Below are 18,830 nucleotides of genomic sequence, written 5' to 3'. Positions count from 1 at the left end.
TTGGTTCGATCCCCGGCTCCAGCTCCGTTATTCTCATGTCAATGTGTCCTTGAGCAAGACACTTAACCCCAAAATCGCTCCCGTATGGTGTATAGATACTGAATTGTAAGTCGCTTTTGATAAAAGCATCTGCTAAATGACTGTAATGTAATGTATGACACTGACCACTGTGCTACACATCTGCAATACAGAGGAGAGAGGGGGCAAAGAAGAAATGAAAAAGGAACAAAGGCTAGGAAAGAGAAAGGAATGAAAAGAAGGAGGGAGAGAATAGAGTAAGACAGAAGTCTAGATGACTAAGAAAGATCAGTAATGAAATGAAAATAAAGGAGAGGAGAATGGAGAGGAAAGAAGAAAGGAACGAAACAGAAACAACAGAAAGAAAGAAACAGGACAGGGTTGGGAAAAACAGAGCATGAGATAAATGTAGACGGGGAGGGAGATAAAACACGACAGTAGAGAGTGAGAATGTAAGGACACGAAACGAGGGAATCACAAGTTAATGTGGCGAGAGACTGAGAAAGAGAGAGGTGGTCCACTGACCTGCTTTACAACTAAAGAAGAACAGGGAAGATGCTTTCTGTCATGTGAGCAGCCAGTCAAGAGATTGAATCAACCAATCAGATGTCAGCTTTAAGTAAGCCAGACTGGTTAGAGCGCTCGCACATCTGCTGTGTTAACGGTCCATTTACAATACACTCTAAAGCTCACTAATTAACAGGTAACTGGTTGTTTGTTTACAGAAATAAAAGTAAAAACGACACGTTGTGTTTTTTGGGGCCAGATTTTGTTAATTTGGGACAGAACCAGGAGAGCTGTTACCCCCTGTTTCCAGTCGTTGTGCTAAGCTAAGCTAACTGTCTGCTGGAAGTAGCTTTAAATTCGTATTCTTATGAAACACTTAACAAGAAAGTAAACTATATACAGTTGTGATCAAAAGTTTACATACACTTGTAAAGAACATAATGTCATGGCTCTCTTGAGTTTCCAGTTATTTCTACAACTCTGATTTTTCTCTGATAGAGTGATTGGAACAGATACTTCTTTGTCACAAAAAACATTCATGAAGTTTGGTTCTTTCATGACTTTATTATGGGTTAACAGAAAAAGTGACAAAATCTGCTGGGTCAAAAATATACATACAGCAACATGAATTAGCAATTTTGGTGACTTAGAAAGTTGTGTCAATGAAATGAGCTTCATAGCATGGCCTCTTAACTTCTTGTGAGTGATTATGAGTGACTACAGCTGGTGACTTCTCTGAGGCCATTTAAATAGGGCTCATTGGATACAAACGCCCACAAACGCTACAATGGGAAAGTCAAAGGAGCTCAGCATGGATCTGAAAAAGCGAATCATTGACTTGAACAAGTCTGGAAAGTCACTTGGAGCCATTTCAAAGCAGCTGCAGGTCCCAAGAGCAACAGTGCAAACAATTGTTTGTAAGTATAAAGTGCATGGCACTGTTTTGTCACTGCCACGATCTGGAAGAAAACGCAAGCTATCACCTGCTGCTGAGAGAAAATTGGTCAGGAGGGTGAAGAGTCAACCGAGAACCACCAAAAAGCAGATCTGCCAAGAATTAGAAGCTGCTGGAACACAGGTGTCAGTGTCCACAGTCAAGCGTGTTTTGCATCTCCATGGACTGAGAGGCTGCCGTGCAAGAAGGAAGCCCTTGCTCCAAAAGCGGCACCTTAAAGCTCGACTGAAGTTTGCTGCTGATCACATGGACAAAGATAAGACCTTCTGGAGGAAAGTTCTGTGGTCAGACGAAACAAAAATCGAGCTGTTTGGCCACAATGCCCAGCAATATGTTTGGAGGAGAAAAGGTGAGGCCTTTAACCCCAAGAACACCATGCCTACCGTCAAGCACGGTGGTGGTAGTATTATGCTGTGGGGCTGTTTTGCTGCCAATGGAACTGGTGCTTTACAGAGAGTAAATGGCATAATGAAGAAGGAGGATTACCTTCAAATTCTTCAAGATAACCTAAAATCATCAGCCCGAAGGTTGGGTCTTGGGCGCAGTTGGGTGTTCCAACAGGACAATGACCCCAAACACACATCAAAAGTGGTAATGGAATGGCTAAATCAGGCTAGAATTAGGGTTTTAGAATGGCCTTCCCAAAGTCCTGACTTAAATCCCATTGAGAACATGTGGACAATGCTGAAGAAACAAGTCCATGTCAGAAAGCCATCAAATTTAACTGAACTGCACCAATTCTGTCAAGAGGAGTGGTCAAAGATTCAACGAGAAGCTTGCCAGAAGCTTGTGGATGGCTACCAAAAGCGCCTAATTGAAGTGAAAATGGCCAAGGGACATGTAACCAAATATTAGCACTGCTGTATGTATATTTTTGACCCAGCGGATTTGATCACTTTTTCTGTTAACCTATAATAAAGTCATGAAAGAACCAAACTTCATGAATGTTTTTTGTGACAAAGAAGTATCTGTTCCAATCACTCTATCAGAGAAAAATCAGAGTTGTAGAAATAACTGGAAACTCAAGAGAGCCATGACATTATGTTCTTTACAAGTGTATGTAAACTTTTGACCACAACTGTAAGTAATACAAAATGTAAAATAGTTCCTTTAAAGACACTGAGATTTTATTTGATAGCCATATTATACAGCACTAAATGGGCCATGGGCTTACATTTGCACACACATTAAGTGGATCTGGATGGAATCTGAGTTAATATAGAAGCATGGCACAAGAGACATAAAAGCTGCCATCATGTGTCTGTCTGTCACGTACCATAACTTCAAAAACCTTGATGATATCAGCACATCAGAGAAGGAACGGCATATTTAAAGAGGTCAACATTTAGAGAACTGCCTCCATACGATACAGGAAAATAAACTAAATCCAGCATTACAAGCATTTAATGCCACATAATCTTTCTTTGCTTTGTAAAATATTGTGAGTATTGAAATGTAGTAGTGAGTAGGCTAAAATACTCATCCATACATGTTTAGCCTGGACAGATGCTCAACTATCAGCCTAAATTGTAGTCACAGGGCAGACATTCCTAAAAATTAAGCTCAGAAAAGGCCCATGTTTGGAAAGAACTACATGTTGTTTATTATTATTATTATTATTATTATTATGTCGGCTGTTAAAATGTCACATAGCAATACATTTACATTTACATACAATTACAGACTCCAACAGCTGTTAGTTGTATTGATCTCCTAATTTCCGACCAAATGGTAAACAGTAGCTGCACCAACAAACAGCACATCCATCAGCACTGCATGAAGCTGTAGTCAAAGACGGACTAAAAGTCTGCACCGACGGAGAACAGGGATGGGTGGAAGTAGAGAGAGGGTGCTGGAGAGCGTGGATTAGAAGCTAGATCTAAAAACAAAAAAGTAATCAGACTCAGAGTGAGAGATTGAGGGAGCCTGACACTACAGCAGCATGTTGTTTTCATCTTCTGATTACTAAACAGGTGTTCCTCACAGCTGCAACAACACACACACACACACACACACACACACACACACACACACACACACACACACACACACACACTTCAATGCCAGGCCTCCCATGAGGCTTTGAGGTGGTCCATTAAGCTAACTCTGTTACATGATGACCTATATATTCAGGCAACAGCTCTGCCTGAATGTATAGCCATACGCAGACAGCAATACGCACACACACACAGCTGCAGATCTGCACCTGCTATAATTATGAATGTATCTTATCATATGTGGTATATAAATAAAAGATTTAAAAGCAGGCCTTTGAATCCTAATGGCATCTGAAAAGACAATAAATCATGATTTTAACATTTTTTGCTTGATAAATGACTTAAATTGAAGCTAATCGTGGCTACATAACAATAGGAAGCAATGATCATAATTATTAATAACAGTGGAATTGTATTACGTGTTATATCGAAGGCATCACGGCTAGTGTTGGGGAAGGGGGAAAAAGGAAATGCATCACCACAGTGATCAATAAAAAACCCTTCTGCTGTGTGGAGCCATCTTTAAGATGAAGGTCCACCAAGAATCTAAAGTCTCCAACACTGTTGCACAGCTCCATGCGAAAAGATGAGGAGGTCCTCTCCTGTTCAGGAAAGTGAACAATCACCCTCCACAATCAATCTGACAATTATCGGCTTGTCTGGTAACTGCCAGTTAGTGCTCGGGGACATGCTAATATAATTAATCCTTCCTCTCATCAATCACTCTCAGGGCTGGATGGATCCGCTTGACTGTTGGATCCATGGACGTATAATACATGACGCTGAGAGATGCCTTTAGTGTCGAAGTCTGATGACATGTAATCCCACAGTGAGCCCAGGTACTTGATGATGCAGTGGTGGGCTGATTATTGTTTTGAGGGTTGATGTTTTGGTTGTTTTTCAGTTTGACACAACAATATAATTTTGGTTACTGCTGTCAAATTTTCTGAATACATGATTTTGAATTCTCATAAAAGGAAATCCCCTAAATTGCACATGCATATATTCCATATGAAACATTTGAGGCCACAAGGCTGCATGTTTTGCTCATGTGCTACTGAGGGGGCAAACTCTCTATTCATAACATCATCATCATCCTTGTGGTGAGTAGCCTTGGACGGCATCCAAAGGCATTTCTACACACTGGGAAACAAGTCAGAGTGAACTTGGTAAAGAACCCCAACAGACTATATAATAAAACACCATATTTATAAATCCGAGAGTGATGATTTGTGTCTACACATTTATAGTTGGCACATGCGAATATAACGAACTTACTTTGAGATAATCGTTCTCAGACCTCAGATCCTCTATTTCCCGGACAAACTCCTCATGCATGCCGTCCATAAACTCCTCTGTGAGGTCTGAGAAAGCCAGGGATGTGCTGGCAGGGACCCTGCTGTCATACGAGGTGACCGAGCGCTCCTCACCGGGGGATATGCTCCCTTCCCCAGTCTCCACGCCCAGAGAGAGCCGGTCCTTGCAATCCCTCTCTGCGGAGCAGCAGGTGGTCCTGGCGGCGGCTTTTTGGCTCGCTCTGTCCGCCAAGACGCCCTCCCTGGGCGGCTTATCGCCGCCGCGGCTGCTCCTTGATTCGGCGTCGCTGCTCGCAGCGTCCGTGTAGAGCTTGTTTTCCTCAGAGGCGCAGTCCGACAGCTCGGAGCTACTGTCGGTGGGGGACAGCTTCCCAGTGGCGCAGCCGGAGTCCTTCGATGCATCGTCGGATCCTATGCTGGCGTCCGAAACCTTCCTCCGCCCACCGGTGCTCTTGGCCGCTTTGGCCGTTTTAGACGTCGCAGAGGAGGAGGATTTGCCCGCCGGTTTACCACCACCGCTCTTCTCCGCTCTGCCGTCTTTTCCAACGAGACTTCCCACGGGGCTGCGCCTGGAAATGCGGCTCCCCAGGTGGATGGCTCCTGGTTTGACGCTCAGCGTCGGGGTCCCAATCCCTCCGCGGATCTTGGTGAGCGACCAACCGGGCACGTCCTTAGGTCTGGCCGGGGACGGAGCCCGGTTTATCTTCTTCTTCTTCTCGCCCGGAGGATGAGCGGCCACCATCGCAGGGAGCTCCGCGTGCTGCCCGCTGTCCGAGCCCTCCGTCCCGCCTCCGCTTTCCATCTTCTGCCGGAGATGGAGTCTCCGTTCCTTGGGCGAGGCGAAGGCGAGGTGACTCGGAGAGTTATGGACATCAACCTCCTTTGTTTTTGTCATTCATTCCGTTTATGCCGAAGCGAGAAAAACTGAAACGAGACCTCCTATTTGGTGGAACAGAAGGCAGAAGTTGGTGTGTGGATAAACAACTGCAGAGCAACACAAAAGGAGCGGATCCTCGCTCCAACCACAATGAGAGCTCCCGTAGTGCAACAAGGCGAAGAAGCAGGAAGCGGAGTCCAAACGCTGCAGAAACGCAACAAATAATCCCGTTTCCCACTGTGTATGCGTGTAGGAAAATAGTAATTTATTCCGCTTTGTTCTGATAGATCCCCTCCTCTCTTCAGGATGTCTGTCTCGATGACATCAACCAGCCGGTTCCTGCTCAGAGGAGTTGTGGGTGAGAACAGAGAGGCAGTGTGGTGGATATGGTCTACCCTCTCTCCCGGTTTCTCCGCCCAGATAACGGACCTGGAGGAGAGAGAGAGAGAGAGAGAGAGAGAGAGAGAGAGAGAGAGAGAGAGAGAGAGAGAGAGAGAATTACTTCTGCAGCTCTCTGTCGCCACCATTGCAGAAAATTGGAAGACAGTAGGGAGCAGGGTAAATAAAATAATGTATGGATGCTTAGAGAGATGCAGCAGGATTCCCCCTGACTCGCATTGCATTGCTATACAGCCATCATATAAAATGGGACAGGGGTAATTGCATTTAAAATACACTTTACTAAAAGATATTTATGTACAGGTCAGTGTATGGAAGGTCATAGGCATAAAATGACACCAGGCTATCCATTGACCAGTTGTGCTAAAGCCCCTCCTCGCCATCTTTTTTTTTGTGTCTGCACACGATCAGGATTTATTATTTGTGTTTATTTTTATGGATAGATATTTATACATTTTGTTGCATGCAGCAGCTCACCAACAGGCTCAACAGATAGACAATACACACAATAGACAGGAGGAGCGAAGACACGGTTAATAACCAAAGTGACCAAATAATCAAAAACTATGCGCTTAAAAACTATATGTTGAATTTTTAATCAATGAATAAATACATACTGATTTAAAAAACAAGCAAAAAAAGACAATATTATTTCCGCAGAAGGAGACATAAACATCACATAAACATGAACCCTTAATTTGATTTGGCAAAAGTCTCTCTCTCATGATCAAATTATAATAATCTGGCATCTTTTTGTTCAAAGTAGTCTTTTCTGCCAAATATTTCCCAATAATTGGTACCCCCTAATGTTATTGGTTGATGGGTTGGTGCATTCTTTTGAATAGACTAAATCAGACCACACAAATAATAATCAACTGAACAAAACATTTGGTAAATTGAATTAGCAGCAATAAGAATATTTCAATTTGTCAGTTAAAGATAATTGGGTATTATGTTCCATAAAATATCCAACCTAATCTTTAATACAAAAAGATATACAGCCATTGTGGAATTCCATGTGCACATGGTAGCATAGCACAGTAAGTCTCAGGTTACCTGTCTCTCTCTCTCTCTGTGTGTGTGTGTGTGTGTGTGTGTGTGTGTGTGTGTGTGTGTGTGTGTCAGATATCAGCTAGAAAGAGAAGAAATCCTCAGTCAACACATTTTCTGATGCAGTTACTAAGGCACAGCCATCTGCACTCTACAGCTACAGGTTAATGATTCAGAATGTAGGCAGCTATGCAGTACTGGAGCCTTTCTATCAATGACTAAAGCATCAAAATACAACATGTTCTCATATCATTTGCATTAGTTTATAACAAGAGTCTACAGCCATGCTAGCAGCTCTGTGCAGCTGTAATTAAATGGTTCTTTGGTCAGCATGCTCACAAAGACAATGCTAACAATGCTATCACGCTGATGTTTAGCAAGTTAGATTTTTACCACATTCACCATCTTAATTTAGTGTGTTAGCATTATTAGACACTTTCTAATTAGCAATAAAGACAGCGTGCAGCTGGGAATTGCATTCGTTTTTGCAAGTATTTAGTCATTAATGTAGTAAAAGCATTGGACAAATTGAAATTCAGACTTGATGGTGGCGCCAGATGAAAAGTTAAGGGATCACCAAAAAGGAACAACAGGTCCTCCTGAGGTGGACATGAATGCCAATAGAGAAGACTTTTCACTAAATGTCAACCTCACAGTGGCGCTAGAGAGAAAGTCATTGGATCACCAAAGTCATTAAGATTCGTCCTCTGGAGACCACGAATGTCAGTGCAAAATTTCATGGCATTCCCATCAATAGCTGTTGAGACATTCCTCTAAAGCAAAACATGTCTTGTGTATGAAATAAATAGGCCATCACCTTTTTATTATCACACATTACAGATGGTGTTGTCAATAGTGACATCATTACATATATATGTACCTGATCATACTGTCCTAAAATGTCATGTAACTACATTCCCTTATACAGCATGTTTCTTGGTACATATATCCAGACAGAGCAAGTAGGAACCATTAAGTTGATGAGTAAACGTGTGTTCCTGCAGTATTTTCCACAAGTGACAGGGACATTATGTAGCTGACCTGTTTCATTATTAAAGCTAAAAAGCAGAACGGGACATCCTCCTCTGCTTTCATCTATTCCCTATCTCTAATAATAACCATATTCATGTTTCTTCTCCCCGCGTGTGCTGGTTCCTCAGTAGTATGACTACTACTATGCATGTATGTACACACTCTTCCATCACATTTTAACTCCAAATGTTAATGCAACAGTTCAGCTCTATTCTGATCTTTGTCTCTTTTGTCTCTGTTGTGGCTGCTTGTCGAACCGTGACCATCATCAGATTAAAGTCTCCTCACTGAACCAAGGCAAGATGTCAATATAGTCTGCGGTGGCATTCAGAATCACACTGCGTGAATGATTTATGAGCAGTAACTCTAGAACAGCAAATGCAGAATTAGAGCAGTTTCAATAGATTTTACTGCTCAGGGATTCGCTATAGTGTATAGAAGGTCTCGTTTGATACTGGCCATGTTTACATGCACACAAATAATGTTTGACAATAGTGACAATAATGCAGGTCTCATAAAAAGTAAACTGATTATGGTGCCATTATGCTCTTAGTCCATGTTAAGCAGTCCTGTATCACTGTCACGTTTCACTGTTTGTTTCCACTTGAGCGATTACATGGGTCTGTATGAAGAGAGGAGACTATTCAACATTATTTACATCAAGACCAACTGAAATAATACGGAAGCACCTTTTTACTCAGTTGGTTAATATACTGGCTTTATCCTGAATCCAAGCCATGCTGGGGCCTTTGTTGATATTTCACACTAAACTGTTCATTAAAGAAAGAAAATAAATCTTAAAAGAAGAAATCTGATGTGTTTTCTCACCAAACTCTCTATTCCAGTCACATTTTCTTCCTTCTGCGGCATTTGTGAATCCTCTGGCAGTGATCTTACATTTATAGAAAGATACCATTATGAGCTGGAGAGGTGAATTTGAAATCATGCAGTCTTTAAATCATTCAACGCCGATGATCTTGCAGTGGCAGCCACAGAACTACATCTGACAGACTGTGCATTTTCATTCACAGCAGAAATACTGCCAATAAAAGGCTCACTGTGCTGAAAAGGGGGTTTACATACTCTTGTGAAGAGGAAGTGATGTATTTTAACTTTGTGGTTTGTTTTGCAGACAAGACAAAAAAATAAGCGGCTGTGTAGTTAGCATGCAAAGCCACTTAGCTGAATGGTGAAATAATCAAACAGACAGAAAAGACAGGAGGGAACAACATATATTTGGAGAATTTGGAAAATACAATTATTGCGAAACAACCAACATTTTGTAACCACCATAAGATCACCTCTTGATTCATATATTGATAATAGGCCTTTGTCAAAGCACAGGTGTTACTAACAACATTGCCAATGTGTCCCAGTAGGCCACAACAGTGTGACAGTGAGCCAGCATACACAATAACAGGACCCTGAAACTGAAGCACCTAAATGGAATTCAACCACCATTACTGATTATTTACCTACTGTGACATGTCAGAATGTCGGCCTATTTTGCTGAAATCATCTTGCGGTGATATCGCACAAGCCTGAATCCATTTACAGGAGAGGTCCATGTCATACCTGGTTATTTTGTTTCCTTTACGTGCATTGTAATTCCATGCTCAAATTGCACATTTATCAAGGATCCAATTCAACATGGAAATTGCAATTTGGAGTAGTAGAATGGATCTTTGAATCATTAATGAACAGGCCATTCATTGTATAGGGAGGTGGTAAGAGGCGTTCATTAATTAATTAAGCAGAAACCTAAGTGCAACGCAAACAGCCAGTCCACCACCGATAACCCTATACAAAACACATGGTACTGTACTAGTGTAGCAAATTCATAATTACGTGAAATACCTGTATAAGAACAGCAGTGCTGCAGCCATCCCCGCAGTGTTGATGTGGTTTGCTCCTTGCTGCTAGCTCTTTCTAAAATGAAAAGTGACATTAATTAGGTCCACTGTAATGAGGACTCTATTACCCTCAAACACACATATTAGTACCTGGAATTTGTGTTGCAATAATGCTTAGCCTGGTACTTGCATTTTGAACTGAAAGACATTCAAGTTTTTGTGGGATTAATTTACGGCAGGGATTGCATTAATTAAAAGCAGAGTGAGTTTAACACAAATTTAGTAAATATGTATGATGTGTATGCTATTTTGGCTAACATCTATCTATTACATAATTTTCTTGATGTGTTTTGGAACTCAGCGACTCAAAGTATAGACGCGTCATCTTCTGCTGCTCCATCACCGCCTGCGGAAGGTTTAGTCAAGTGGGGTTGTTTATTCAAAAATTGAGTGGAGTTATTATTATTATGATTGCGAATAACAGTTACAGAATACTTATTGGTATTATTGGTACCAATAATGTTATATTTCTGAGCAACATTCACAAGAGGTATATAACTATTTGCATGCATGTCTGTCTTCGTCTGCAGGAACACAAATTATACCACTAGCTTCATGTTCACTCACTACAGAGGCTCTGGATGCAGAGACATGCACATCATCAGAGCACAGCTTGCAACACTAAGGTAGCACCTTGACCCTGCTGATTGGCCAGACCTGTCAGATATGATGGGAATAGAGTTTGTCAGCAGAGGTCACTATGAGTTAAAAGAGTAAAAGAGTATTTTGCTCTTCATAAATTGAGGATGGACGAAATGGCCTCGACCACATCTTTCATACAAATCTAATAAATGGGGGGGGGGATGAAGAGAACAGGCTGATGTTCTATTCTGAGACAAACAATACCCTCTTTTATAAAATAAATATGAGACAAGAAATTAAATATAAATGATATATTTATATTGGGTGGTATTTTATTTAATTTTTTTAATGTCTGTGTGCAATATTTGTAATTGAAGTGCAGGGCCCAAACACTTTATTGGTTGATTAAATTAATGATTTGTACAACTTGTATAATCATTTGTATTTCTTTTTTTTAGGAAATATTTTTGCGTGCTGGTTTGCAGTTACTTTAGTTCCTATTTTGTTTAGGTTATATTCAAGAAATAGAATATGTAACTCAAACAGATCTTGCTGAGGGCTTATCAAAAAATGATAGGGCCAGCTGTTGGATGGTGGAAATGTGTCATGGACAGTTTAACTGCTCTGGACATCCCAGTGCTGTGGACACAGAGCGTTCTCTGTCAGAAACCAGTCAGGCAACCGGCCAGCATGGCAGACTGACGGCCAATTAACCAGTCATCTACCACTAAGTCCTATTTTTCTCTGAGAGAATTTGGGAAACTTCTAAACATGGTTTCTTGGTTATTCTGTGTATTCTTTCTTGTGTATTAATCTAACTTTTTCAGGACTGATAAATTGTTTTGCTTAATTACTTGTTTGGCCTGATGTCAGTCATTGAAACAACCGGCCATTCAACCTCTCATCAAGAATGCGAGTGTAAACGAGGTGATGAACGCCTCACCCCACCCGGCTGACGTTTATGCCTCGATGACTGGAGGGAGGAGACCCAGCCGACCAACCAGCAAATACTCGTTAACAATGACCATATTTTACTAATTATATGTGAAAAAAACAACCCTGATGGGCCTTTAATTGGCGTCCAATCTGAGTATTAGAGTTCATGATTTCCAGTCTGCTTTGCTGAGAGAAAAAAAAAAGACAATAATGGAAATTTGCTGCCCTTGCAAGTTATCTTCAGTCAAGTAATTGGAAAGCCGTGGGTGTGTTGGTGGTTATGAAGAGGAGCTGCATCAGCGGTGCCACTGCTACGCTCTGCCTGCTGCCATGAGGGGACAGACAATTTGCTTCTATAGAATGATGCAGGGATGAGTCCTAAAACCTGGAAATAAGTGAGCATTTTTGCATTTTCAGTTCCCTTGTCTCAAAGTCAAGGTCACTTTTAACGTTGTTTTCTACGATATGAAATACATCAGTAAATATCCCTTGGGAATTTTTAAGTGTTTACGTGTATTAAAAAAGGCGGTTGCTAAATGGGACTACTTAACGTCATTGAATATAATATAGTTTAATTACAATACAATATAATTTTCTATCTGTGCCACATTCATCATTACTATATATTTCTAATCACACATTACTGTGCTATTGGACTAAACCTCTGTGGGTCTTCCCTTAAAGCTGAACCTAGTGATTCTGCAGCAGTGTTGTAAGCCTCAACCATTTATTTTGAATCCTTCCAGAGTCAGTGGGGAATTTTGTCTGAGTCTCATGTGGCCCGCTTTATCTGGAATAACACGTTTCTCCCCAGAGAATTTTTCTCCTAAAAATGTGCAGTACATGAAAGCGATCCCATACTCCTATAATTGTTTAAGATCATAAAAATGTCAATATTATAAGGATCTTGGCTTTAAAAGGCCTCATTATTGGATTTAAAATTCTGATTGTCATGTAGCAGTTCTGTATCATTGTTCCAGACCTCATCACAACTAATCTAAAATGATAAAATGAGATAAAAATGAGCCTAATGCTGAACACATGAAGACCCAGTTATTAAAAGACATGAACAAATACAATAAAATATCAGTTATCCAGAGTCTGTTCTACATAGAGGACAGTGATGAGTAGATCATCTGGGAGCAACGTTTCTCTATCTTATACCTCCATCTAGTGTTGAGCAGAGAAACATACAGTAAGAACTGACGGTGAGGTGTAAGGGAACAACAACACATAAGGAAGAAGAGGCTTGTTTGCTGGTACGTCTATTTGGTGGAGACAAACACATTTGCTTGGACAGAAGTGTCTTTATGTTGAGAGACAATTTGGCACACGCGCACACACACACACACACACACACACACACACACACACACACACACACACACACACACACACACACACACACACACACACACACACACAGGAAGTAACCTATTCAAATAATTATTTTGGTGCAGAGATTGATGTTGAAAGGCAGAGAAATTCAAATGTTTAACCAGCTGCTGATTCATGCCATCCTAAATAATGCTTTTTTTGTTCTCAAGAAAGATATTTTTGAAGCTTTCATGGATGCCCTCTTTTTTATCTAATGTATTTTAGAAAGCCTTTTAAACTGCAAGCCCTGCTTTTGCTTGTTTTTGATGTATTTTAGGAAGCCTTTTGTAACAACATGGCTCGGGACTACGGATGAAACATAGCTGCCTTTTGGTTAATTCTGGCATTTTTATTTGTATTAGTCCCTTATCTCAAATAAACCATTTACATCTCTATTTGTCTTACTCGCTATTCAGTGAATGTACACAATGATAGTAGTTTTGCTGAGTCTCTGTTTAGCCTGGTGGGATATTTTTCAAATATGCAGCATCCCTCTTAACACACTGTGCATATAAGTGTATTATGTATGCTTTTGTGAGCATCTGTATGTACAGTGCATGACTGTCTGTGTGTGTTTGGTTGTGAACCAGCATGACTGTGTCCCACTGTGAACATGAATAGAGACCTTTTTCTCCACCGCGCCACCATTCTCTGCCTGTTCCCTCCTCCTCTCCTGCTTTCTCTCATCCTATCCTCTGTTCCCTTTTCTTTCACTCTCATCACACCATCATAGTTGTTATGTAATGATGGGAGAAGAATTACACTGCTTGTCTGTTTGATGCTGCCCACAACATCATATCATTAGTGAAGATTCCACTTTTCTGTGTGCAGTCTTATGCAGAGTTCAATTTTAACAGCAAGGAAAACTGGCACTTTGTACAATTATTTTAATGCTTTCTCAACTTTTAGTGCTAAGCCCTTTTTAAAAATATTTTCTGTTGATGGTGTTTTCTGTGTTCAGTCAAGATGCTCATCTTAAATTATCCAGAAATGCATCAAGACTTGTGTGTCTGACCAGCAAGTGTTGAGAACAACAAATTGATGATATGAGGAACAAAAGGGTATTTATTAATAAGGGGAATCCCTGACATGATAAATCAACATAGTTAAGACTAATTTAGTAACTTGATAACACAAGAACATGACAATGACAGATTGTATTAGAGATACTGTCAGTGTAGACCAGTATGCCTAATTCGTCGTCATGCCTGTACTATTCTCTAAGCAGCCAGCCAGCTGGATCAAACATATCAATGACTGATAGGCTGCATTATTTATGAGAGAGATAATACACACTGGACAAGCTGATGTCTCACAAACAGGGCTTGAAATAAACACCAGCTATCCAGAGGTCAAATGTTATATCACAAGACCTGTAGAGCTGAAAGAAGTAACATTTTCTGTGGCGGAAGTTATCAACTGTGCACATTTAGAAAATCTAATGGATTTAAACCTCAATTTTTTTCTCTTCAAAAACATAGAACATAATCAAACATCATCTCCTGATGTGTTCGACACCCAGAAAGACCATATTAGGATATGCAACACTTCAATATGTACCGTTTTCTCCAAATTTTCTAGCAATCTTCACATCACCATTTTTCATTATCATCATCATCACTGTCCTAGTCAACTGCTGGCATGAAAAATCCACAAAGTCATCGTGATCAGATACACGAATTCCAAACATTCTCATCATGTTCAGTTAATCTTGTTTAAGAGATAAAGAGAGGACGCCTGGAATATGAAACCATCAGGGTGTGGTGTTTAGTGGCTACCTCTGTACACAATCCACCTGGCTTTATGTTGGTCGGACCCACACACGTTCAATATCACCATTAAAACAAAATAGTTCAAAATACTAGCGAGATCAAAGAATTAACTGAGATATGATCATATGTCATGAGTCCAGGTTTAATCTGTATATCATATCTTTTTTTAAATCTTATATCTTAATAGATGTACATATTTAATTCAGTAATTAATAATAATAAAACTACACAAACAAAACAATGGTGTGACTTGTTATAGTAATGCTCAGACTGCAAAAGATCCATAACATGATATAAAACAACAAAACCAGTACATTTCAAACAACATGTATTGTAATTTTTTTTGGCATTATCAATTATATTCTACCGCCCATTCAACATGTGATATTAATTGGGCAAGCGTTCCACACCTTACACCTGATTGGCTGCGGACCATGCCTGTCATTCATCTAACCACGCCCCCACGGCCAGTGACTTCCGCTTCTGTGTCAATCCCAGCCTACACACTAAATTCCTGCTCATATCTCTGGACTTGTCAAAACATTCCCTCTGCACACAGCGCCGAGGTAAGGCGATAGACATTTTACTGCTCTGACTATAGTCTCCTGTTCAAGGACACGCATTTAGCTTGTATTTATTATAATAAGAAAGGTGCTAACTATGCTTGTTAGCCACCTTTTTCTTTTTTTTTTACCCCACTCACTAACGTTAATGCTAGCTGTCAAACTGCTCCCTGATGTCCTGTCAGAGTTGGAGCTGTCAGCTAGGTTTATGTCCTTAAGGACAAGCAGTTCCCCATATGCGTATTTACTTACCTTGTTCTCATTTGACATTGTTGATTGTTAATTAAGTTTAGATTTGTCAAGCTTGATCAATCGCTAGAACAGTATGTGCTAATGTTAGCGAACAGTCCACGGTAGCATAGCATTCTGGGATGGGTTCTCGTCGCTTCTCTAACGAGTTAAACGTTGTTAAGTTGTCAATGAAGATTTTCACTAACAACAATCAGCTTTACGGTTGAGTGATGTATTATTAACTACCGTTTGTCACCAGGCTCTTTCTAAATGTATTAGCAAACAGCTACAGTAAGTTGTCTGGTATGGTAGTCGCGTTAGTGCGACTGTCATTTCGTATCTGTCCAAAGTGAAATGTGAGGGAGACAGTTCATCATCAGGTCGGAAGAAGAGTAGCGTTACTGTGTGAAACCGGTCAGATCCACTTGTGTAACAGAGCTTGTAAATGGTTACCAGCAGCACTTATCTCCGTAAAGGCGTAGGTTAAAGTCTTTACTGCCTCAGCACACAATGGGAATGTCCCCCTGCCTGTTTGGCTTCCCACTGCCTCCATCACCACGTAGGTCCAACTCACAGGAAAGACCAAACAACGCTTTGTCTTTTAATGTCAGTGTACTGGAGGTCATTGACTCCACACAACGGGCTGTTACTCTGCTCTCCATGGTATAGACGTATCCCTCAGAGGAAGAGATTGTATTGCTGTATCAACTGGTTTGTGATGCTGCTGATGCCCGGGAAAGATTAGATTTATTGTCCCAGAGGGGTATTTGTTTTCATGGCCAGTACACAAAAACATACAGATGTACACATTGCAACACTGAGAGTCTCTTCAGATACCAATACCATGTTGTTTAGCATAGTCTATTTCAAACATTGAGAGCTTGGTATTGGCATAAGGAACTGATATTCAGCTCTTGAGACCCTTTATCTGGTTAACATTAACGGGACACTGGATCTTTTGTCGATAAATCAGTAACAATTGTTGCCAAATGGACAATACGTTAAATGCTTTGATTATATTCAGCACAAACTGAACTCCTCATATTTTCTTACATTTATAAATTAATACACAGTTCAGTTGTATCAAAACAAATTGTCATCAAAGCAAGTGGTTGATTGGCTGTAATTTTGTAGGTGATTGATAATTTGACTATAACAAGATTCAGGTAATTTGTTTGTCATTATTTTGATGTTTTGTTGACAAAATTGCAAATCGGTTGATTGATAAAAAACGAAGAAAACAAAAGAAGAAGCAGACACCTGCTAAGTTTATTGCTTCATTACATGAGAGAGCCGGCCATTCTCTGTGAAATTACAGCTGTTGTCATTCTGTTATTTGTCTCGACTTCCTCCCAAAGGTCCTTAATTATCTCTTCGTTAGTTGCTAGGGGATGGTGGAGCATCACTTTGGACCAGCGGACTACCTTCAGTGAGACGGGATAAATGAGAGATGTTTGTTTGTTGACGTTGTGGTTGGCTGGTGAAGTGTTAATTCTGTGAACACCTCAAGAACCGAATGTGCAATATGTATTGTTTTAGTTCTGTGGTTCAATTTAAGGGAACAGGAAAGAGATTTTGCAAGGCATGTCCTAATAGCCAGATTTCAACATGGTAGGGAGGAATATTGCAGTGATGGCCGGTCCAACACACACTAAAGCAGATGTAACACTAGTAGAAACTACTTGAGCTGTTTTGGCAAGGTGTAGTTTTGGTCTTTCAGGAAGAATGAGATGTTTTACAATTTCCCAATGTGTGTCCTACTTCCTGTTAAATCATATTTTGCATATAAAATTAGCTACTGTGTGAATCATTACATATACAAAGGCTTAATTTTGTTTCTGTGCGTCGTACATCTGCAGTGTGTTGCCACCTGGGGATAAAGCAACGTTTGCACTAGTCCAGGCAACCATCCAGGCAACAGAGAAACAATACTGTATGTATAATTTATGATGAGAGCGAGCCAATTAGCAGCGTCTCATACACAGCTGTTGTATTGTTCCGCTCCGCTTTGTTTGGCTCGTGGTCGTAGGGAGTGCATGCTGGTCAGCAGGGACAAACTGTCTGCCATTATATCAGCGTACTGTCTCATTATTGGTGGTAATAAGATATATAGATTTTGATGCATTGTTCATTTCCATGACAGATATTTAACTTTTTAACAACATTATTTCTTCCAACTTGTCAGGACAATTGGTGGACTGTGTGCAAGAAATGTGATTGGGCAGCTTAGTTTGCTTGTTGTTGTTTTCTTCTTCTTCCATCTTTCTTGTTCTTGTTTACTCATAGTGAAGACGACATCAACAAACACTTCTCATTTATCAAGATGAAGAGTCTATCATGTTCTCCTTTTCAGTAACACAAGACAACAAAGTGTTATTTGATCTAGCAAAGTTGCAGTGCTGCACAAACTGACTGAAAGAATGTCAACACAACTTGTTATTGTCGTACACGCTATAAAGTTAAAGTGTATTTCGTCCAGATAAACCTGAAACCTATTCATTCAGAGCTGCTAAGGCGATCAACAGGTTCAAAAACAAAAAAATATATTAGAAATCCATCCCTGCGTAGAACCTTTGGCGGGACCACCAGAACACTGCGACACCGAAGCAAAGAAATCCAGTTTAACCAGATTTTGCCAGCTGAACCAGTTGCATGTGAGCACACTGGAGAACAATGTCAATCACAGAAGTTGCTTTTGTGCGCTTGTTTTTTTAATGCACTCAGTTGGGAGTGTCAGGGCAATTAAGGGTGGACACGTGAAAGAAGTTTTAAGCCAAGATGCTGAGCTGGCTTTCTATCTATAAACCTGTGTGAAAGTAAGACTCATCCTGGCAGGTTTTACCTCCTGGCAGGTATCAGCGGAATGTGCTGATGCACACGTGTGTGTGTGTGTGTGTGTGTGTGTGTGTGTGTGTGTGTGTGTGTGTGTGTGTGTGTGTGTGTGTGTGTGTGTGTGTGTGTGTGTGCGCGCCTGCCTGCCTGCCTGCCTGCCTGCCTGCCTGCACACACGCACGCACGCGTGTTTTCTCAGCATCCTACTCAGAATGAACCAGTGTTTCGTTCCCAGAGGGTTTACACTGTAGCTTGAGGAGGACATACTTGTCACCACAGTCAGAAGCAGACACACAAAGTATCTCTGTGAACACTGATGATATTAAGTCTAGTTCTAAGACTATAGCTTTAGTCTTTGCTTGGTAAACCAGGTACTGAGCCATTGTTTTCACTCGTCAATGATGACTTGACGGTTGACGCACATACAGGCCTTGAAAATCTTGTTTTCAGATATCCACTGTGTGGAAGCTATT

At 40.6% G+C, this 18,830-nt stretch overlaps 2 protein-coding genes across 2 annotated transcripts in view; one reads left to right on the top strand and one right to left on the bottom strand.

Moving 5' to 3' along the window:
* mtcl2 (microtubule crosslinking factor 2) overlaps positions 1 to 6,093 on the bottom strand; it is a 90,958-nt gene extending 84,865 nt beyond the window's left edge. The window contains exon 1 of the mRNA XM_068733823.1: positions 4,756 to 6,093. Within this exon, the coding sequence (XP_068589924.1) occupies positions 4,756 to 5,688 (933 nt within the window). The 5' untranslated portion in view covers positions 5,689 to 6,093. The remainder of the gene's footprint in view (positions 1 to 4,755) is intronic.
* Positions 6,094 to 15,209: 9,116 nt separating this feature from the next.
* LOC137889248 (oxysterol-binding protein-related protein 2-like) overlaps positions 15,210 to 18,830 on the top strand; it is a 28,030-nt gene continuing 24,409 nt past the window's right edge. Inside the window, exon 1 of the mRNA XM_068733016.1 lies at positions 15,210 to 15,297. The gene's annotated coding sequence lies outside the window, so the exon portion shown is untranslated. The remainder of the gene's footprint in view (positions 15,298 to 18,830) is intronic.

The sequence above is a fragment of the Cebidichthys violaceus genome, unplaced genomic scaffold (genome assembly GCF_023349555.1).
Source record: "Cebidichthys violaceus isolate CVI_PGR_0920_01 unplaced genomic scaffold, fCebVio1.0.p SCAF_6, whole genome shotgun sequence".
NCBI lineage: Eukaryota > Metazoa > Chordata > Actinopteri > Perciformes > Stichaeidae > Cebidichthys > Cebidichthys violaceus.
This window is presented reverse-complemented; position numbering and strand designations above follow the sequence as displayed.